This window comes from Vigna angularis, chromosome 10 (genome assembly GCF_016808095.1).
Source record: "Vigna angularis cultivar LongXiaoDou No.4 chromosome 10, ASM1680809v1, whole genome shotgun sequence".
Classification (NCBI taxonomy): domain Eukaryota; kingdom Viridiplantae; phylum Streptophyta; class Magnoliopsida; order Fabales; family Fabaceae; genus Vigna; species Vigna angularis.
In genome coordinates, this window is record NC_068979.1 from 3,843,876 (window position 1) to 3,866,409 (window position 22,534).

Here is a 22,534-nt window from a genome sequence, read left to right on the forward strand (position 1 = left end):
CTTAATTACTCAAAAACAAAAATCTACAGTAGAGAAGAAAACTACCAAATATGTCATTCATTCCAACTCTTATAAAATTACACGCACCACAAATTCTGATTGAATAATTTCATAATCAATTATTACTGGTTTTATTTTATTGATAATTCTCAATTGTCCCTGTGTAAATATTGGATAGGAAATTGCTTTTGTCACTTTCATAATTACTTTTATGCATCTTTTAATAACGCAAATTATTTTTTAAAAATTTCAAATTTCACAAATAAAATTTTTATTCTAAATTATATAAAATTAAGGATTAATTTTTTTTTAATTTTAAGTAAAATTAAAACTAGTTCATTTTTAAAAAAGTTATCCAATTTAGTTTTTTAATTTTATAAATATGTAACCAAATTTTAATAAGTTTATTTGATGTTTGAAATATAATTTTTTTAATGTAAATTCAAAAATATATTTGAAACATCAAATAAATTTAACAATTTAATTAAAAAATTAAATAACTAAGTTCTAAAGATTAAATTAATCAAAAATTTTAAAAAAAAATTAATTACAATTTTTACTTAAATTGAAAAAAACATATTTAATCCTAAAATTAACAATCATATTCTAAATTTTATATGCATATTTTTAGTTGTATAATTCAGAATATTTATAGATTTAAAAATATAATTTAGATTATATAGTTTAAAATAAACTTTTAGAATTTAGAAGATACATTTTAGGAATGTAACTCAGAGATGTAATATATTTATGGATAAGAAAATACATTCTGGAATATGTTTTCAAATTTTATAATTAAAAAAACTAAAGGGGCAATTTGTAATTTTAAGATGATGGGTGCAAAAAGCAATTACTGCAACGGAGTTGTAAGCTGTGGCCCAAATAAAGCAAAAAGCAATTACTGCGACGGAGTTGTAAGCTGTGGCCCAAATAAAAGAGAGAAAAACTAGAAATGAAGAATGCTTGATGAGCATTGCATCCCACTGAAACGCGAAAAGCGTGCTCAATGGATTTCACGGAGAAGGACCTATTCGGCGAAGATTCCGACAATGACAATGGGTCCCACTCCTCCCCCGCTTCCACTTCCTCCTCCACCGCCGCTTCCTCTTCCTCAGCCTCGTCGTCTTCGGCCTCTTCCTCGAAATCCAGCGAGGGCGCCGCGGACTCCTCCTCCGCCAGCGGCAGCGGTAGCAGCGGAGCCGAAGATGACGAGGAGAATGGAGACGTCGTAGACAGCACTAAGGACGGCGACGATCACCCTCACGACTATGAAGACAAAGATCTGTTCGACTCCGATAACGAAGATTACTGTAAAACCCTCGCCAAAAGTCCTTATCCTATTCCTGGTAAATTCTCTTTCTCTCTTTTCGGTTGAAGCATGCGCTGAACAATTGTTTTGCTACTTTTTCGTGATTTATGGATTGGATAATTAATTAGTGAGTGCTAGTCTTGTTGCTCCGTGTGAACGAATCATGATATGCGATCATGAATTACTATACCTGATAGGAAAAAACATAGCATGTATTACTTGTAAAAGAATCTATTATAGTGAAAATTCGGGTCGCTTATGTGGTTCGGGCACGTATAGAGAAAAGGAGTAGAAAAATATGGAGTGAATGAGGCGTAGGACAATCCTATTACTAGAGGTTGAGGGAGACCGAGAAAAATTATGAGCGATATCATTAGGGATGATTTAGAGGTTAATGTTTGTGTGTAAATCTGAAATGATTCACTATAAATCATTGTTTGTGGTTTGACTTTCTAGTCAGCCCTACTTAATATAAAAAGGTTTGATTGCTTGTTGCCAGGAATTTTAGGTATTCGTTCCATAATGGTGCTTCTGTTTTTCTGCAGAAGTTAAAAATGTTGATGAATTAAAAAAAAAATATCATTGTTGATTTTATTTCTTAATTCGTTTTATGGCAAGATGTGATTTTCTCTGGCAGTATTGCCTGCCACCCGCAATGCAAATAACCAGGGTAGAGGGGGGTTTGGCCGTGGTCGTTGGCAGCAAGGGTATCAAAATGATAGAGGAGCTGGCCTTCTTCCTCGACCTGGACCTTATCCTCAGAGGCAGAATTTTGGATACGGAAATAGGTTTCAGAATGGTCGCCATGATGAGCGCTTTGTCTCTGAGTTGAAGCTTTCAAAAAGTGAAGAAACTCTGTCAAGAAAGTGCATTGCTTTTCAGGAGGTAGGGGAATCCTATTTTCCTATATTTAACTGCTGCTACATCAAGCAATTGATTGTTCAATTTGCTTTGAGAATTTGAGAAATTACCACGAAGATAGAATTTTATGTGTCAATATTAAACTTTACTTATTATGTTTAAACTGGTGAGTCAAGGAAAATAAATTATTGGTTGTATTTTAGAAACAAATTACTCTGATTTAAACATTGAAGCTACTTTTTTTTACCTGTGGTGGTTTCTTGACTCATCGGTTTAGTGTTATGTTATAAATTGCCTTTTTGGATTTATCAGTTCTGATTACGGCATTATGATTTCTTGATTATTCTGGTAGCCTTGTGAAGTTGCCTGCTATAGTCGTGTAGAAGGCGGAGAAGTACACTTCGATGACCGTAGTTTGGTGAGCTGTTTGATATCTTCAATTAATTTATTGCTTTTTGTTTCGTTCTCTTTACAATACTTTGTCATGGTATTATGCTCATTTAAGTGCTTTCTTTTTCCTGTTTATTTAGAGACTTTTTAAGCGCCATATTACTGAGGATGTTGGAGCTGATTTGAATGAAGGTTATGATACATTCATTCCCAAAAAAGGCACGTGATCTGTCTATTAATCTAATCTTCTGGTTTGTGAATTTAGTTGGATTATGGAATGCTACTACTTGGACGATTTGTGCACGAGAAACAATGTCCAGTTGTACACCACTATTTATGTTACCAATACTTTTGTTCTGTTAATTTGTAAAGCAGACATAGGCTCAGAGGGCTTTGGTGATCTTCTTGCTTGCATTAGAGACAAAAATATTCCTCTTCAAAACATTCATTTTGTGGTAAGATATGTATTATGACCTATATTTTGAAAACATTTTATATTACTAAACTAATTTCTGATCATTGGGCATCACTCTTGTTTTATCTTTGCAGACATTCCGTAACAATCTTAACAAGGTAATTTATACATTTTGAATTGGTTTGCTTTTTGGTCAGAATCTTCTCTGATCTTTGATTTTTAGAAAACTCTAACCCAATTCGTGATAACCTTAGTTGAACATTTTTTTGGTATCGCCTTGGGTTTTCTCAAGCTCACGATGTCAGACACAAATTCTGGTTGTGGTACTGTGATTGCCGCATATTAACCAATTACTTTTGTCCCAGCAGATACTGGCAACAGCTTATATCCGTCATGAGCCTTGGGAAATGGGAGTGCACAAAAGGAATGGGGTTGTCTATCTTGATGTGCATAAGCTACCAGAAAGACCGCAAAGTGATTTAGATCGTAGGAGGTAGGCTCACCTACCTTTGAATTTCTTGATTCTTGGATCTGTAAATATTTGATATAATCAACAGAGCGGCAATCAAGGCAGATTATTTGGGTATGTTGACTGTGCTAAAGAGCAGTAATCAATATAGTAGATGTTAGGGAAAATGAAAAGAATTTTGCTAATAATGCCTTATATTGTAATTAATGCCATATATTGTAAAAAAATATGATGTGTTGCTTTCTACTGCTCAAGCTTTAACTAATATACAAATTAAAAATTTTCTCCCCCATTTTTTTTTTGATTTTATTGAGATAAGCCTTAAACTTAATGAGTTTGGAAATTAGATGTTATGTAGGATATTGTTTTGAGAGCCTCGCCACTGAAGATCCTAGAAGAGCAGATGGAGAAGGGATACATCATGTTGATGCCAATGTTGAATTCTGTTCTGTGATTAAGACAAAATTAGGAGCTCACCGCATCTTAATGGGTGCTGAGATGGATTGCTGTGATTCAACTAATGACGGAAAGAGATTCTATGTGGAGTTGAAGACTAGTTGTGAGGTTCATATAGTTCTGGCTGTCTTGTGTTATATTTCAATTTTGGCTCTTATTTTTCTTTTCTAATAACACATTTATGTTGGCTTAATAATGAGACTGTCATTTTTATGATCCAGTTGAATTATCATACTGAGGAAAGATTTGAGAGAGAAAAACTGTTGAAGTTTTGGGTAAATTTCCTATATTTTATGATCCAGTTGAATTATCATTTGTTTTTCATCTCCATGTGTTCCCTTTTCAATTTTTATGATATATTCAACATGACTCTGTGCTTGCAGATCCAGTCATTTCTGGCGGGTGTTCCATATATTGTCATAGGATTTAGGTAACTGTTGTTTCTGCTTCATATCATTACAAAATCTTTGATTTTCTTCAACATGGTGTGGGAAAGTTACTCAATTCAACTAGGTTTGGAGACATTGATTTCTGCTCATTTTAACGTTCTGTTCTTACATCTGGCATGCATGACAACTGAAAACTCATACTGCTAGTGGTTTCTACTTTAGTGTGTTTATATTGTTTATTTTCACTGTGTTACAGGGACGATGCAGGTCGTCTTGTTCGGACAGAAAGACTTAGAACCAAAGATATAACTCAGAGAGTAAAAATGAAGAACTACTGGCAGGTATAACTGCTGTAGGGTGAAAGGTGGCTAATCTTTTATGTGGCTTGATACTGCATCGTTAGTTAATTAAAACTGCAGTAAGCACACCCTGTGGGTCATGGAGAACGCTCCAGATGTTATTTCCTTCTCTCACATCAATGATAAAAAGTACATACTTATAAGTGCAATTAATCGTTGCATAGCTAATTAAGGATCGTTCAATATCATCTTAGGAGGATAAAATCACATTTATATCTGTAAGTTCTGAAGTGTGATCACTTTGCTTTTCATGATAATTAACAAAATCTGTTGGCAGGGAGGAGTCTGCTTGGCTTTTGCAGATGAGGTATTATGCTGGCTCTATGGAACAGTAAAAGAAGGTGAGTAGTATACGCGCTCTCTGTTTTTGTTTTGTTGAAGTAGTGACCGATTGCTTTTATTTCGTGTGTATTTTTGTTTCAGATGAAGATTACATTTTGCAATTTGCTCCACCTTTCAACCGTCTGGAGCTTCTGCAAGCCCAGTCCTGCCCAGATGTAATTGCAAGTCATTTGGAGCTGTTGTGAAAATTTTGAGACCTTAGCTGTTATCTTTTAAACAATCCGGTACGCGAAGTAAGGGGAATCAACTCTGGTGTTTTCCCGGCAACTTTGATCATTTCACGAACCGTTTTAGTATATAGGGTTACCCTCTGTGAGTGCTGACAATTGCATTCACAATTTTATAGAATTTTGCTGAAATATTGTGTATGGCCTTGCTTAGTTAGAATATAGTTTTTCATTTTACTGTTCTCAGCTTTGTGCTCTTCCGTTTTCTAAACTTGTCGGAAAAAACGTTCGCTTAAGTTTTCTTTTAAGAGCTAACATTAGAAAACACTAACTACATAGACAACACATTTATATAATTCAGCATACAAATATATTCTGAATTATATAACTTAAAATATTTATTTTTATTTTGTATTTTGGAATATAATTTTTTTTGAAAAAACAGGTTGAAATTATGAAAATCCAAGAAGAAATGGTCATTATTGCCACTCAGCTGAATTTAAATTCTTCCAAATCTCCTTTCATTGGAAAACACTAAGTTTTGAATCACGGTAGAAGAAATCACATTTAGACTAAGTGATTAACTTGCAACCTTGTGTAATTACAAAGACCTTTTGCTTTATTAATGTTTCTTAGAAACATAATTGGAACACATTCTTGCAACTTCGATCGATGATTTGATATCCTAAACATTTGATATCATTCAAGAATTCTAATGTAAACCACCCAGCTTGAATTTGTTGGTCCTCAACTTATTGGCAATGTGTGTTTGAACTTAAATAAGTAATTTTCTTGTCATTTATCAAAGACAACATTGAATCATTAACCTACTCTACAGATTAAATCATTAGACATAGAATTGTTCCATTAATAAAAAATTTAGAGACACCATATTCATCACAAATTCAGATACAAAAATTGGACTAATGATAGTAAAGTTGATTCACTAATTTGAATTAGAAGATTTGTTTGTATTTCACAAATTCAGGATAGAAAAATTGGACTAGTGATAGTAAAGATGATTCACTAATTTGAATTAGAAGATTTGTTTGTATTTCAAGAATGCCTTCATCACTTTCATTTAAATTCATATTTTCATCTCCAATTTTTAATATCCAATTAGTAAATTCTTTGATATCTGATGTAGTTTCGTCTGTGTGACAGCATTTAATTTCATGTTCTTAGAAAGTTTGATGACTTTGCAATATTTCTATAACTCATAATAGTTTATTATTGATTTGATGACATCATATTTAGCTCCTTTTTTTACCACGGGTAAAATTTATTAAAATCTTCTAAAACAATCACTTTACCCCAAAAATGTTTATCTTTGTTTGAATCATCAATATTTTTCATAATGTCCCTCAATGTTCTATCAAATTCTCTAAAGCATAGTTTATTCATTATGGATATCTAATCCCATACAATCAATTTTGTTTCTATCAGGAGTTTAGCACGAAGACTACCTTGAGTGCTGTTCCAAGTTTATTCCTAATTTATCAAGATTGGAATGCAAAATCTATAATGTGTTGTTTTCTCATTAGGAAGTAATAAGTATGCAGTCTCACTCGAAGCTACATTTAAATCAATCATTCTCTTGCATCTCACAAGAGTTGAGTATTCACCACATGAAAGTTTTACCTTTTTCACCATATCATACCCAAAAAAGAATCCTCCTTTTTGTGAAACATTGTTTCAAAAATGTTTTCATATGCTTAAATATTCCTATTAGGTAGAAACTAGGCCACCCTTATCATCGAATCTAATGAATAAAAACACCATTTTACCCTAATTCAGTCTTAATATCCGTGTGAGATATAATGTGACTTTTTATTTCTTTTTCAAAACTTCTTTTAGCAAAATTTTTTTATCATTAGACTTGGTGTTTTTATTATCTAATTTTATTTAAAGAGGAAAGGCATGATCTACTTCAAGGGCGTTGCTCCCTCCACTATGGTAAAATTTTGTTCTAAATTTCTAAAAAAAATATTTATATATGTGTGTTTTTTTTACATTTAATATCTATAATTTTTAACATTATATTATGTTTTAACTTACCGACATGTTTGACTCAAATAACTTGAATAAAGTATTTAATTTATTAGATAAATAATATAAAAATATTATTAAATACTTAAAATATAAAAGAAAAGTTATTTGTTAAAGATTTGGTATTTATTTAGTTCTTTCGTCATTATAAAGTTAGTATATAATAATAATAATAATATATTATTTACTATTAATATTATTATGTTTATTATTTTGTATTTGAATCTAACCTTTAAGTTTATAAAATGAAAGTGGTAAAAGTACTAATATTGAAGTTTCCTCTCAATTTTATATTTTGTAATATATCACAAGTTTAAATGTAAGCCATGTGAATGCTCCATTAATGTAGAGAGAGAAAGAGAAAGATAATGCTCCATTAATGTAGAGAGAGAAAGAGAAATATAATGCTCCATTAATGCAGAGAGAGAAAGAGAAAGATTGTTAAGGATAGTGGGGAGGTGTAGGATATTTTTGAAATAAAAGAAAATAGTGGGGAGATGTAGAGTATTTTTGGAATAAAAGAAAATAGTGGAGAGGTGCAGAAGTACTTGGGGTGGTGGAGGGAGCAACACTCCTACTTCAATTTAGCAAAATAATATAATTTAAATTTTATTTATTTATTTATGTTTTATGATTATTATGATAAAAAGAAAATACCTTCAAGAATGAAAAATATCTTGCCCAAAAGAAAATCATTAAATCTAGAAAAGAAAATTATTTGGAAGGAATAGAAATGAATCGAAACAGGAAATCATTGTTTGAGTCTCAAAATTTAAAATTGCATCCCTCTCCTTGAAACTTAACCTCAAAACTCTAGCTTCCTGCAACACTAGCCACGGTGTCGTAATGTTGTTATAATTAAGTGACAATTGTATTGAATTGAATCAAATTAAATCACAGAGAGAAAGTGATAACATACATTCTATCCATGACCTAAACACATTCCAGAAGAGTTAGAGTTGTTTTGAAAAATGAAACAAAATACTTTCTCTAGGACCATCATAAAATAAATCTAAACCTAGTATAATATTCCTTTTTAGATGTTATATTAAGAATTAAGTAATGTATGATTTATAAATTTGATAGAAGGTGTCCCATTATAGGACACAATGAATGACCACATGACAAACTCTTGCTAAAAAAGTTTTCTTAGAAAGGTAATGATAATGTATAATTTTCTAAGTGAATAAACTTTTACTAAAATGAATTGCATGACACTCTAAAAATAAAGAAACCAAAGGGTTTGCATGGGACTCTAAAAGTAAAGAATTTGAAGGGTTTTGGTCTACTTTGTGTAAAATCAATTTGAGAATTTAAAACGTTATACTGTCAAAATATTTGAACAATCGTGTCTTATTCCAAGACAGCAACGTCTCATGAGCTCCCTCTAATCATCCTTATTAGCTCCCTAACTTCGTCTTCTTTTTGGCTCAAAACCTTGCTTGAGGAGGACGAATTCTGGAAGACAGCACAGGCGTTCGTTATGTACAGAGAGCGAGGAGTGGGATCTAAATCGGAGGTAGCTTCCGCTGATCAGAAGCAAATCAACGACGTCCTCGATGAACTGCTCGAACGATTCTCGCCGTCCACATCCAGAGCCGCCGGCATCAACGGCAAAGACCGCTCATCCTCCTCTTCCCTCTTAGCCGCCGCCAAGGACTCCCGCTGCGCCTCCGTCACCGCCCCTATCTCCAAGAATTCCAACGCATCTGACGGTTCGAGGTTTCTTCTTTTCTCTTACCATCTGATTTCTTTTCGATGCCAATCTCGCCAACCGAATCCCAATCCTTTTCGGAGCCGGCCGTATCTTTACACAGACTTTTATGGTTATGTTAATACGCTCTTTGTAGGACTCCTGACTTAGTTTTTACTGTTTTTTTATTGCTCGAATAGCGTAGAGAAATAGTTCCGGTAGGGTAAAACACGGTAATTTTAATTGGTCGAAAAGTTTAGAGAGGTAAAGTTGACGTAGAGTGAATATTGAGCTGAACTTGGTGAATATTTAGTTGACTTAGAGTATTATTAAGAAAAATGTTTAAACATCGTATGGTCCTTTGTTCCTCTTTGTTTTCTTTTATTAAATTTTATGTCATAATTTAAATCTTATTTCCACTCAATAAAATAATCAATCTTAATATATTTATTGTTCGCCACATCATCCATAGTTAACATTCTTATCAATAAATAAATACTATTTTTATTTTATATTTAAAATTCTTCAATAAATATGAAAATCATTCCAAAATTTAAACCTAAGAAAAATATAGAATGAATGAGACGGAAAATTCTATTTCTAGAGCTTAAGAGAGACAAAAAAAGTTATGAGCCAAATCATATTTTATCACTAATTTAAGATACATTATAATATAAAAAATAATTTTTTGTATTAAAGAAAAGAAATATAAAAAAAGTGATAGTATGAAATAAATTTAAAACTTTTTTATATATATAGTCCTAATGTGAAAATGTTTGAGAGGGAGAAATGGTGTCTGGGGAGTGAGGGTTTGAGGATGGAGGTGAGAAGGAAGCAGAGGAGCGAAAAGGTGAAAGGTAATCAGTAGTTGGAGAGAAGAAGAAATATCGAGCGTTACGTGAATTTGATAATTTAAAATATATCATCTATTTAATTTTAACGTACAATGCCATACCATCAAAATAAAAAATGCAGCTCAACTACGGAGTAAACACTTATAAAGTTAGGATAAAATTAACTTATTTTTATAAAAGAATATGATCGAATTAAGAGAATTTAAAAAATGAGGACTGAGATTATCATACGGACTAACAGATGGTTTAAACCTATATTATAAATATTTTTGGTCGTTTGACTTTTCTAGTCAGTCCTACTTAATATAAAAAAGGTTTGATTGTTTGTTGCCAGCAAATTTAGGTATTCGTCCCACAACGGTGCTTCTGTTTTTTCGCAGAAGTTAAACATGTTGAAGAGTTAAAGAAAATATCATTGTTGATTTTATTTCTTAATTCCTTTTATGGCAATATGTGATTTTCTCTGGCAGTATTGCCTGCCACCCGCAATGCAAATAACCAGGGTAGATGGGGGTTTGGCCGCGGTCGTTGGCAGCAAAATTATCAAAATGATAGAGGAGCCGACCTTCTTCCTCGACCTGGACGTTATCCTCCGAGGCACAATTTTGGATACGGAAATAGGTTTCAGAATGGTCGCCATGATGAGCGCTTTGTCTCTGAGTTGAAGCTTTCAAAGAGTGAAGAAACTCTTTCAAGAAAGTGCATTGCTTTTCCGGTGGTAGGGGAATCCTATTTTCCTATATTTAACTGCTGCTACATGCAATTGATTGTTCAATTTGCTTTGAGAATTTGAGAAATTACCACGAATATAGAATTTTATGTTTCAATATTAAACTTCACTTATTATGTTTAAACTGGTGAGTCAGGGTATTGGTTGTATTGTAGAAACAAATTACTCTGATTATTGAAGCTACTGTTTTTTTACCTGTGGTGGTTTCTTGACTCATTGGTATAGTGTAATGTTATAAATTGCCTTTTTGGATTTGTGTTCTGATTACGGCATTATGTTTTCTTCATTATTTTGGTAGCCTTGTGAAATTGCCTGCTATAGTCGTGTAGAAGGCGGAGAAGTGTACTTCGATGATCGTAGCTTGGTAAGCTGTTTGATATCTTCAATTATTTTATTGCTTTTTGTTTCGTGCTCTTTGCAATACTTTGTCATGGTTTTATCTTATGCTCATTTAAGTGCTTTCTTTTTCCTGTTTATTTAGAGACTTTTTAAGCGCCATATTACTGAGGATGTTGGAGCTGATTTGAATGAAGGTTATGACACATTCATTCCCAAAAAAGGCACGTAATCTGTCTATTAATCTAATCTTCTGGTTTGTGAATTTAGTTGGATTATGGAATGCTACTACTTGGACGATTTGTGCACGAGAAACAACGTCCAGTTGTACACCACTATTTATGTTACCAATACTTTTGTTCTGTTAATTTGTAAAGCAGACATGGGCTCAGAGGGCTTTGGTGATCTTCTTGCTTGCATTAGGGACAAAAATATCCCTCTTCAAGACATTCATTTTGTGGTAAGATATGTATTATGATCTATATTTTGAAAACATTTTATGTTACTAAATTAATTTCTGATCATTGTACATCACTCTTGTTTCATCTATGCAGACATTCCGTAACAATCTTAACAAGGTAAGTTATACATTTTGAATTGGTTTGCTTTCTAGTCAGAATCTTCTCTGATCTTTGATTTTTTTAAAACTCTAACCCAATTAGTGATAACCTTTGTTGTTAAATTTACTTGCAACGGACAAACATATGAACATTTTTTTGGTATTGCCTTGGGTTTTCTCAACCTCACCAAGTCAGACACAAATTCCGGTTGTGGTACTGTGATTGCCGCATATTAACCAATTACTTTTGTCCCAGCAGATACTGGCAACAGCTTATATCCGTCATGAGCCTTGGGAAATGGGAGTGCACAAAAGGAATGGGGTTGTCTATCTTGATGTGCATAAGTTACCAGAAAGACCGCAAAGTGATTTAGATCGTAGGAGGTAGGCTCACCTACCTTTGAATTTATTGATTCTTAGATCTGTAAATATTTGATATAATCAACAAAGCAGCAATCAAGGCTGTAAATATTTGATATTTGGGTATGTTGACTGTGTTGAGATAAACTTAAATTTTAGAATTTTATTAATAATTCTGTTTAAATTTTATTTTATTAGTTTTGGGTTGAATAATATTTGATTTGATTTTGATATAGATATAGGTAGTTTTGATTTTCCATTTATTTATTTAGGAAAGTATTATTTTATTTTATTGATATAAGATAGAGATAGATTAATGATATAAGATAGAGATAGATTAAGTAGATTTTAAAGGTTGCAGCTATTTATTTGTACTTGTCCCAAGACCCTATTTGCACCTATTTAAAGGTTGCCAAAGTTCAACGAAAAGTAATCTCAATGAATTGAAAAGTGTTATTATTTATGTGGTTCACATTTTTCTTAACAGGTGCTAAAGAGCAGTAAAAAAGAGTAGATGTTAGGGAAAACGAAAAGAATTTTGTTAATAATGCCTTACATTGTAAAAAATATGATTTGTTGCTTTTTACTGCTCTAGCTTTAACTAGTATACAAATTAAAAATTTTCTCCCCCATTTTCGCTTTGATTTATTGGGATAAGCCTTAGACTTAATGCGTTTGGCAATTAGATGTTATGTAGGATATTGTTTTGAAAGCCTCGCCACTGAAGATCCTAGAAGAGCAGACGGAGAAGGGATACATCATGTTGATGCCAATGTTGAATTCTGTTCTGTGATTAAGACAAAATTAGGAGCTCATCGCATCTTAAGGGGTGCTGAGATCGATTGCTGTGATTCGACTAATGACGGAAAGAGATTCTATGTGGAGTTAAAGACTAGTTGTGAGGTTCATATAGTTCTGGCTGTCTTGTGTTATATTTCAATTTTAGCTCTTATTTTTCTTTTCTAATAAAACATTTCTCTTTGCTTAATAATATGGGAATGTCATTTTTATGATCCAGTTGAATTATCATACTGAGGAAAGATTCGAGAGAAAAAAACTGTTGAAGTTTTGGGTACATTTCCTATATTTTGAAACCAATTCATTTGTTTTTCATCTCCACGTGTTCCATTTTCAATTTTTATGATATATTCAACAAGACTCTGTTTGTGCTTGCAGATTCAGTCATTTCTGGCAGGTGTTCCATATATTGTCATAGGATTTAGGTAACTGTTGTTTCTGCTTCATACCATTATAAAATCTTTGATTTTCTCCAACATTGTGTGGGAAAGTTACTCAATTCAACTAGGTTTGGAGAGATTGATTTCTGCTTATTTTAACGTTTTGTTCTTACATCTTGCATGCATGACAACTGAAAACTCATACTGCTAGTGTTTTCTACATTAGTGTGTTTATATTGTTTATTTTAAATGTGGTACAGGGACGATGCAGGTCGTCTTGTTCGGACAGAAAGAATTGGAACCAAAGATATAACTCAGAGAGTAGAAATGAAGAACTACTGGCAGGTATAACTGCTATAGGATGCAAGGGGGCTAATATTTTATGTGGCTTGATACTGCATCGTTAGTTAATTAAAACTGCAGTAAGAACACCCTGTCGGTCATGGAGAGCGCTCCAGTTGTTATTTCCTTCTCTCACATCAATGATAAAAATTACATTCTTATACGTGCAATTAATCGTTGCATAGCTAATTAAGGAGGATTAAATCATTTATATCTGTAAGTTCTGAAGTGTATTCACTTTCCTTTTCATCATAATTAATAAAATCTGTTGGCAGGGAGGAGTCTGCTTGGCTTTTGCAGATGAGGTATTAGGCTGGCTCTATGGAACAGTAAAAGAAGGTGAATAGTAATGGCCAACTGCTTTTATTTCGTGTGTATTTTTGGTTTTCAGGTGAAGATTACATTTTGAAGTTTGCTCGACCTTTCAACCGTCTGGAGCTTCTGCGGGCCCAGTCCTGCCCAGATGTAATTACTAGTCATTTGGAGCTGTTGTGAAAATTTTAAGAGCTTAGCAACTTTGATCATTTCACGAACCTTTTTAGTATATAGGGTTACCCTCTGAGTGCTGACAATTGCATTCACAACTTTATAGAATTTTGCTGAAATATTGTGTTTGACCTTGCTTAGTTGGATTATAGTTTTTCATTTTATTGTTCCCAGCTTTGTACTCTTCCATTATCTAAACTTATAGGAAAAAACGTTCGCTTTAAGTTTACTTTTAAGAGCTAGATATTGGAGAACGCTAACTGCATAGACAACGTACATTTGTATAATTCAGCATACAAATATAATCTGAATTATATAACTTAAAATATATTTTTATTTTGTATTTAGAAATATACTATCTGAAATATAAAAAAATTATATTTTACATTATATATTTTGGAAAATTTTGTGAAAATACATGATGAAATTTTGAAAACCTAAGAAGAAATGGCCATTATTGCCACTCAGCTGAATCTAATATTCTTCCAGATCCACTTTTACGGAATGGACATAGAGGCGACGTAAGTTTCCATCAAGAAGACAGATTTATGCACCATATAGAGTTTGATTGAGGAATATTTATAGAAAATTTAGTGTTTTATGACGACAAAATATAGCGTTTAGCGTTTAGTGTTATTATTTTGTTGTTAATTGGGCGGTGTTTTATCAATCTTGAGTATGATTTTTTTTTTAACTTTACCAAATTTCGAAAGTCCTATTAAAAGTGTAAATTCTAATTAATATTAGTAAAAAATAATTATGATGAGCGTAAATTAAAAAAAAAATCTAGTTGTTATCAATTAAGAAAAACAGGTATAAAATTTAATATGTTTGAATTTTTTAAAAGATGTAAACATATTAATGAAATGGCAGCTGAATTGCTATAAAAGTTTTGAAATGCCAGGTTACAGAATTTCATTAGAATTTCTTTCTCAAAGTGATATGTTATGTTGTTCTTCCATATTCAGGACTTTAATCTCTCTCTATATATTTATATTGTTAATTTCTCTTCAAGTTTTTTAATCCTCGCAAATTTGAAAGTTTTGAAAGTGATTTTAATTAGGATTGGACATGATTAACTAAATTATACTAAACTATGATTATCTATACTATTTTGCACTATAAAAACTAAACTACTTTTTATAAAAACTGAATTATACTTATTTGTAGTTCAGTTCAAAAAATCTGAACTTCTTTTATTAACAGTGTAGTTAACTACTTCAAACTATATACTTTATTTTACTTTTCCTTGTTTAATTGTTTTGCTCTTCTTCTATTTTCAGCAACACAAACATAAGATTTAAATTTTATTAATTTTGTTTTCTATGACGACATGAGACAATTTTTTTTACGTCACTTATATATATATATATATAGATAAATAAATAAATGTTCTTTTTCAAGTCTCTTAAAAAGTTAACTATTATTATAATAATTATTAAAATAAAATGATATTATTAAATTTATAATAAAATTTTATTATATTGTAATTATATTTCAAAAACTGGTAATTATTTTTATAACTTAATAAAATTAACTATAATTGTAAAAATAAAAAGATAAAAGTACTTATGTAAATAATTATAAAATATAATATTATATATATATATATATGAGAATTCAGAAAAAAGTGAGAAGAGAAGAAAGATGAGAGTTTTATATTAAACTAGATAATTGTCAAAATAAAAATATTTTGAATAACGCAAAACAGAGATAAACAGAGATATTTTTTAGAGATTAAGTTTTTAATCTATATAAAATAATATATAAACAAATTTATATTATTAAATTAAACTATATTTAATATGAGAATCAAATTTTAGACATTTATATCTTTAAATTAATAATAAATAGTAATGATAAATAATTATAGTTATTAATTTAATTTTAATAATATGATAAAATAGTACCAATAATATTTCATTAATTTTTTTAATTTTTTTTTTATAATTATTTACTAATTCTAATTATATAGATTTATAATTTATTTTTTTTAAATGCTGTGATGTTATTGAATATTAATTTATTTGTTTGTAATTATTAAAAAAAAAATCAAATTGAACTAATTCTTTTAACTCTATTGATGATTAGCCATTGACAGTTGTACTAGTGCAAAACCACATTTATTTATTAGAAAGCATAAAGAATGAGATAGTGAAGGGAAAAGGTTGCAGACATAACTATGTTTCCTTTAAGTTTAAAATAGTACAGTACAGTTTAAAAGAAAAAAAATTAGTTTAGTTCAGTTTAATTGAACTTATTTTTAGTTCAATTCAATTTAAACAAATTAGTTTTTGGTTTAATATAATTTTTAAGAGTACAGTGCAGTACAATTCATTTTACCCACCCTTAATTTTAATATACATTTATTTAACTATGTAATGTCAACTAGTTTGTTTTTAGATCCCTCGAATACAGATAAACCAAAAAACAATATTATATTTTAATAATAAAATTATATAATTATCATTCATGTATGTCAAAATTATAATATAGATAAAAGTGTCAAATATCAATGTTTATAAGAATTAAATTAGTTCGTAATTTTTGCATTATTTTAAAATTTTATATTTATATAAGAAGGATTTTGTTCATTATAAATGCTTATATCAAAAGTTTTCATCTACAATTAACCTACAAAGTAGTAATTTTGATAAACAATCTTATAATAGAAACAAAACTTAAATTATGAAGAATGTGTATATCTTTTTGTATTGTAAATGTTGTGAGTTTGATATTTTTAAAGAGTTTCAAATAGATAATATTTTTAGTTGTTGTACATACATTTTTATCTATCTCTAAAATTAGAATTTTCAATTATTTTTTTTGTTTTTATTCTGCAAACAACAATATATTGAACTTGAGAGGTAAAATCCTTATGAATTATCTTTGCAAAACAAAATGATATCGAGAATTGTTTCTTTTTTCAAAATTTAAAATGCAATCCAAAATTAAAAAACACTAAATTTTGGATTACAAGCACATTTAAAAGTTTAGGTTAAGATAAACAAGTATTTTTCAAAGCTTTATCATTTGACATCAACAATTCTTGAATTGGAATAAGACAAAAGTTTTCAAGTTCAGATCCTCAATTTGAAGATCTACACAAATAATGGTGTTAAATAATATAATTTAGAATGATATAATTAATTATATCATTCTAGTTTGAACGTTGTGTTCATAATCAACAAAGCAACAATTAATCTTCTAAGTTCATTTTCAGAAGCAAATTCACTTGCTTATTTGATTTCATCAATGAATTTCTTATTATTTGTCAATAATCCGAAAACATTACAAGCTTCTTTATATATTTCAAAATTTTGTTCACTAATTGTCTTGATGCTATTGTAATCAATACAATCCTTTTGAAGGAATAAAATTAAGTTTACTAATAATGTACCATTGCTTCCTGGGTTTCCATTGTTTTTGTTTCTTAGTTCGAAATTAAGAATAAATCAATTTATTCCTTCCTAATCACTTTTATTTGCCTCAAATCATGTTAAAAACATAATGTTTTTTTTTTAATTGTTGAAGATTATATCTATCTATCTATGTATTGTTAATTTCTGCAGAACGTCAGAAGGTTTTGTAAATGATTTTATAATTCATTTATTTAATTATGTAATATAAAATATCATTTTAATAGTCCCCTGAACTGGGATACTTCAGTCCAATAATGTGAATATGAAAAATTCAGAATTTTTTCATTAATGTACTCGAGCAACGATTACAAGCAAAATCATTTTCTTATATACGTAAGCCATTGGTTAATAGCAAGGCTTACTAATTTCTTTTGAAAAGATTACAATGACAAAAACTAATAAAAATCCATAGATATTCATATAAAATAAAATAAATTTATATCTTATTTTTTTAATTTTCCTAGGAAGGTGCTAAGGTAAGCGAAAATTGATTACAAAAATTCATCACTGTCTACCTTAACTCTTAAAAGAGGTATTTTGTTTTTTTCTTATATTTTGGCTTCTGTGTGTGTTTAGAAAAAAACAAAATATCCTGAACAAGAGAGAAAAATAAATAAATAAAAAATATATAAAGACAACTGGGTGGTGTCTTGTTGAGACCTTAGGAGACATGGAATGAAAGTTTGATGAAACCAATAAGAAGAGTAGTTTGGATGAAAAAACAACAATGGAACAGCTAAATCAGTGTTCATCAAAGTTAAAATTTTCCTTCATGCTAAAGCTGGCGCTATGTCACTAATATCCCATTTGCAACTTTATCATATTCAAAATACATGCACATATTTCATATATTATTTAAATGAATTATTATTTTGTTTTTTAATTAAATAATAAAATAGAGAATTAAAACTAAAGACTTATTACCGTTTTAGAATATAAGATATTATCTTTGATGAATCTGTTTGACTTAAAATAATCGAATGCGACTATGCGGCAGAGCAAAGGTCTCGTTTAATTGAAATTACTTTTTTACACAAAATAAAATACATAAAGAAAAAAAACAGAAAATGCAAAAAATGCATTTGTATAAAATACTAATACAGTCTTAAATTATGAAGTAAATAACAAAATAAGTTACAATTTGAAATTTGCTTAAATATTCTTATTTGGTAGAAACTAATTGTCGAATCTAATGAAAAAAAAAACAACATTTTACCCTAATTCAGTTTTAACATCAGTGTGAGATATAATGTGAACTTTTTTTTTCTTATCAAAACTTTTTTTAGCGAAATAATTTAATCATTAGACTGTGTTTTTAACTTATCTAATTTTATTTTGAGAGGAAATAATTTTATTTTTGAACTTTTTATTTATTGATTTTTTAGGATTATTATGATAAAAAGAAAATAGCTTGAAGAATGAAAAATATCTTGCCCGAAAGAAAAGCACTAAATGTAGAAAAGAAAAAAAGAAAAATATTTGGAAGGAATAGAAACGAACCGAAACGGGGAATCATTGTTTGCGTCTGTAAATTGAAAATTGCATCCCTCTCCCTGAAACTCAACCTCAAAACCCTAGCTTCCTGCAACACGAGCCACTACGGCGTCGTTTCAGTAACGTTGTTATGATTGGGTGACAATCGTACCGAACAGAATCAAATCGAATCGCGGAGAGGAAGACAGCACCGGCGTTCGTTATGTACAGAGAGCGAGGAGTGGGATCCAAATCGGAGGTAACTTCCGCTGATCGGAAGCGAATCAACGACGTCCTCGATAAACAGCTCGAACGATCCTCGCCGTCCACATCCAGAGCCGCCGGCATCAACGGCAAGGACCGCTCGTCCTCCTCTTCTCTCTTAGCCGCCGCCGCCAAGGACTCCCGCTCCGCCTCCGTCACCGCCCCTATCTCCAAGAATTCCAATGCTTCTGACGGTTCGAGATTTCTCCTTTTCTCTTACGATCTGATCTCTTTTCGATGCCAATCTCGCCAACCGAATCCTAATCCTTTTCGGAGCTGGCCGTATCTTTACACGGACTTAGGGTTATGTTAATAAGCGTTTTGTAGAACTCCTGACTTTGTTTTTACTGTTTTTTATTGCTCGAATAGTGTAGAGACGCTGAATTAGATTCCGGTAGGGTTTTTGAGACGTGGAAGGGGGTAAAACACGGTGATATTAATTGGAGGAAAAGTTTAGAGAGGTAAAGTTCACGTAGAGTGAATATTGAGCTGACTTTGTTTTACATGCTTTATTGGATGCAGAAGAGTCTGAAACAGACAGCGAGGAGTCTGATGTTAGCGGTTCCGATGGAGATGACACGTCTTGGATCTCGTGGTTCTGCAATTTGAGAGGAAACGAGTTCTTTTGCGAGGTTGATGACGATTACATCCAGGACGACTTCAACCTGTGCGGATTAAGCAGTCAAGTGCCTTACTACGATTATGCTCTGGATTTGATTTTGGATGTTGAGTCCTCCCATGGTAAGCTTATGGTTATATGCTTTAAACTTTTCAAGTGCAAAATATCACTCTTTCTGTTTTGCTTGTGAAACTATGCAATGCATGCTAACTCCTTGTGATTTAAATTGTGCACTTGCATGTCTGCAGTGTGGATTATGTATTTGATCATTTTTGTACTTCGGCCCTGTTTTGGATAAATTTCTCAATGAACACTTGAGAAGAAATAAGAAGGTAAAATGAATAAGCTTCTTTCATGTGTTAAAATTAGCTTATGCATAACTTAATTTATAAATATTTTCTTATTTAGCTTCTCCAGAAGCTGATTTTAATTTATGCATAAGTTAATTTTAACTTATGAGAAAAGCTTGATTCATTTTATGTTTCAATCTCCTTCTCTTATAAGTGCTTATTAAGAAGTTTATGCAAACAGGACCGAATGTTTGAAATCTAAATTGGGTTGGTGGGATTGTGTAGGTGACATGTTTACCGAGGAACAAAATGAGTTAATTGAATCAGCAGCCGAGATGCTATATGGTCTGATTCATGCCCGGTATATACTGACAAGCAAAGGAATGGCTGCAATGGTTAGACCTCTCTGTCACTAATTTCTCTCTTAATGTAATCTTCTTTAGTTAAGGTTTGTAGTGTTGATGATATTGGAATTTCCACAGCTGGACAAGTACAAGAACTATGATTTTGGCAGATGCCCTAGAGTTTACTGCTCTGGACAACCTTGCATTCCAGTTGGTCAGTCAGACATCCCTAGATCCAGTACTGTGAAAATATACTGCCCTAGGTGTGAAGACATTTACTATCCTCGCTCCAAGTATCAAGGCAGTATCCTTGGCCCTATTATATTATTGAACTTGTGTGGGTTTTAGTTTATTATGCATCCACATCTCTCTGGAAGTAACGCTCATGCATCTTTTCTCTTGGTTTTCACTGGAAATACATATATTGATCTTTCTAGGGTCTAGTTTTTGCATGTAGATCATAAACTACATTCTAATTAAGGTCAAATACCTATAAGAGCAAGGTTTGGGATTCTTGTTACTTATTCTGAAAAGATGACTCTCAATTGAATACATTGCTAATCTACGCAATACTAAGCTGGTCTATAATGGAATTGAGTTTTAACTTTAAAAGATGACAAGTGATACTAGATATCTTGAAAGTGTTTGGTGAACGTCTGGAAACACTGTTTTGTTTTCTTTTTTTGAGAATATATGTCTCTATACAGGGAGGGACCAGGTTCATCCTTGAGTAACTTCATGAGAATAACTCCTTATTGTAACCATTCATTTTCTTTAGATCTAGTGATTCTAATGAATAATTAATATTCACCGTTAGATTTCCAAAAATAAACAGTGAAAATGGGGAGTAACTTTCTTGGGAGTAAATTGTTCCCTCCCCTGTCTCTCTATATATCTCTCTCTCTCTCTATGTGTGTGTGTTATATTCTGCAATTTTACTTCCAGCTGTCTAGTGGCTGTATATCTCTAGGCGTAAGGACAGTTTAGGGACCATTGGACCTTTTGAAAAAATGTTATTTATCGTAATCATTGAAATCCTAGAAGTTTCCAGGATAAAATCTGCAGAACAAGATAATTAAATCCTGAAATATGTGAATTTAACTAAGATTGCTTGTCTTTTATTCTCTATATATTTTGCAACTTATAATTGTGGCTTATTTAAATGGTGGTACACTATCCTGTTCTCAAATCCTTAATTCTATTTTAGACATTGACGGAGCTTATTTTGGAACTACATTTCCTCACCTGTTCCTCATGACTTATGGACAACTAAAACCACAGAAACCATCACAGAGCTATGTTCCAAGAGTTTTTGGCTTCAAACTTCACAAGCCTTGAAGCTGAAATTTTAAGCTTCCATTAAAGTAAGAGTTTACCTTCTTAAAGTCTTTCATAGTAGTTTTGTGCCATGCTGCTTATCATAAGCTTTCAGAATCAGTAAAATCTAGAGCTTCTGTTTTTGCTTTAGGAGCATGTTGTAAAGAGAATTGCAGACGACCTGTCATGCAAATGCTGGTTTCAATTTCAGCTTGGAATTCAGTGAGCTTCAAGTTCCATGAACAAGTGCTTAGGTACTTCAATGCACTCTTAAGTGCTTATTGCAAATTGTATTCTTGCGGTTAGTTTCACTTAAAGTTGTTTATGATTGTGTCAGATTACAGATACCCAACTATTTTATATTATTTTATTCCATTTGCTCTCTCCCACGTTTACGAAGCTTTCAAAATTTGTGGATTGGACCTCAATGGGTTCACACGTTTAAGTCTTTTATTTAATTTAATTGCTATAATGTTTAGTGGGTCCGCCTAAGACGTGATAATGATCATGGCTATGTTTTGGTAGATGTTGGAAAAGTATTTTTGGAAATTTCAACCAAATTGTTTTATTTCATATGCAAAATTAAATACGGAAAATTGGTTTCTGGAGTAAAAAACACTCTTGAATTCTTCCATCATTATTTCGAACGTGCTTTGTACCTACATACAATATGAAATGCTGTATATGGATAATTTGAGCATGCATAATTCAAAACTCTATGTATGGGTGAAATAAAAGACTGACATGTCAGTTAGTTGGACCAAACCAAAGGATATTAGCTGAACAGACAGCACATTTTAACTTTTTTTTTTTACTTTATTTTACTGAATCCATCCAAAACCTGGGTACTCACCATCCCCACCCACTCTGTCAACGATGCTTCATGCTACCCCTTAGCTTCCAGTCCAACATGCACAACCATGGTTTATTACTGTCAATTTTTACTTCAATTAGTCTCAAGTTCAAGGATTAGTTGTAAAATTTAGATTATGAGAATGTTTAGGTGAAAAGTTTGAACGACTTTTATTAATGTACTGTATGGAAAAGGTTTTATTTTTTGA

At 31.4% G+C, this 22,534-nt stretch overlaps 3 protein-coding genes across 6 annotated transcripts; all 3 read left to right on the forward strand.

The window, feature by feature from the left end:
* The first annotated feature begins 950 nt into the window (after window positions 1-950).
* On the forward strand, window positions 951-5,403 carry LOC108334590 (NAD-capped RNA hydrolase DXO1). Its single transcript, XM_017570455.2, has 13 exons — window positions 951-1,346; window positions 1,947-2,194; window positions 2,523-2,588; window positions 2,701-2,779; window positions 2,936-3,015; window positions 3,110-3,133; window positions 3,344-3,468; window positions 3,792-4,008; window positions 4,122-4,175; window positions 4,284-4,330; window positions 4,546-4,630; window positions 4,926-4,989; window positions 5,072-5,403. Exons 1-13 carry the CDS (start codon window positions 1,007-1,009, stop codon window positions 5,173-5,175), a joined length of 1,533 nt encoding a protein of 510 aa, XP_017425944.1. The 5' UTR covers window positions 951-1,006; the 3' UTR covers window positions 5,176-5,403.
* Window positions 5,404-8,524: 3,121 nt separating this feature from the next.
* Window positions 8,525-13,976, forward strand: LOC108335156 (NAD-capped RNA hydrolase DXO1). Of its 2 annotated transcripts, none has more exons than XM_052869763.1 (13): window positions 8,525-8,921; window positions 10,224-10,471; window positions 10,782-10,847; window positions 10,965-11,043; window positions 11,200-11,279; window positions 11,374-11,397; window positions 11,638-11,762; window positions 12,425-12,641; window positions 12,757-12,810; window positions 12,915-12,961; window positions 13,177-13,261; window positions 13,534-13,597; window positions 13,650-13,976. In XM_052869763.1, the coding sequence occupies exons 1-13, from the start codon at window positions 8,690-8,692 to the stop codon at window positions 13,751-13,753; spliced, it is 1,425 nt and encodes a 474-aa protein (XP_052725723.1). In that variant the 5' UTR covers window positions 8,525-8,689; the 3' UTR covers window positions 13,754-13,976. The 2 variants fall into 2 exon arrangements, with proteins under 2 accessions (XP_052725723.1, XP_017426589.1); XM_017571100.2 differs by having other exon boundaries at window positions 8,526-8,921; window positions 13,534-13,563; window positions 13,650-13,975.
* A 4,642-nt stretch (window positions 13,977-18,618) lies between these two features.
* On the forward strand, window positions 18,619-21,857 carry LOC108335975 (casein kinase II subunit beta-1). 3 transcript variants are annotated; one of them, XM_017572227.2, is made up of 6 exons: window positions 18,619-19,097; window positions 19,426-19,644; window positions 20,098-20,207; window positions 20,295-20,460; window positions 21,364-21,520; window positions 21,625-21,857. In XM_017572227.2, the coding sequence occupies exons 1-5, from the start codon at window positions 18,863-18,865 to the stop codon at window positions 21,492-21,494; spliced, it is 861 nt and encodes a 286-aa protein (XP_017427716.1). In that variant the 5' UTR covers window positions 18,619-18,862; the 3' UTR covers window positions 21,495-21,520; window positions 21,625-21,857. The 3 variants fall into 3 exon arrangements, with proteins under 3 accessions (XP_017427716.1, XP_052725724.1, XP_017427717.1); XM_052869764.1 differs by having other exon boundaries at window positions 18,622-19,097; window positions 20,295-20,457; XM_017572228.2 differs by having other exon boundaries at window positions 18,626-19,097; window positions 21,605-21,857.
* The last annotated feature ends 677 nt before the right edge of the window (window positions 21,858-22,534 follow it).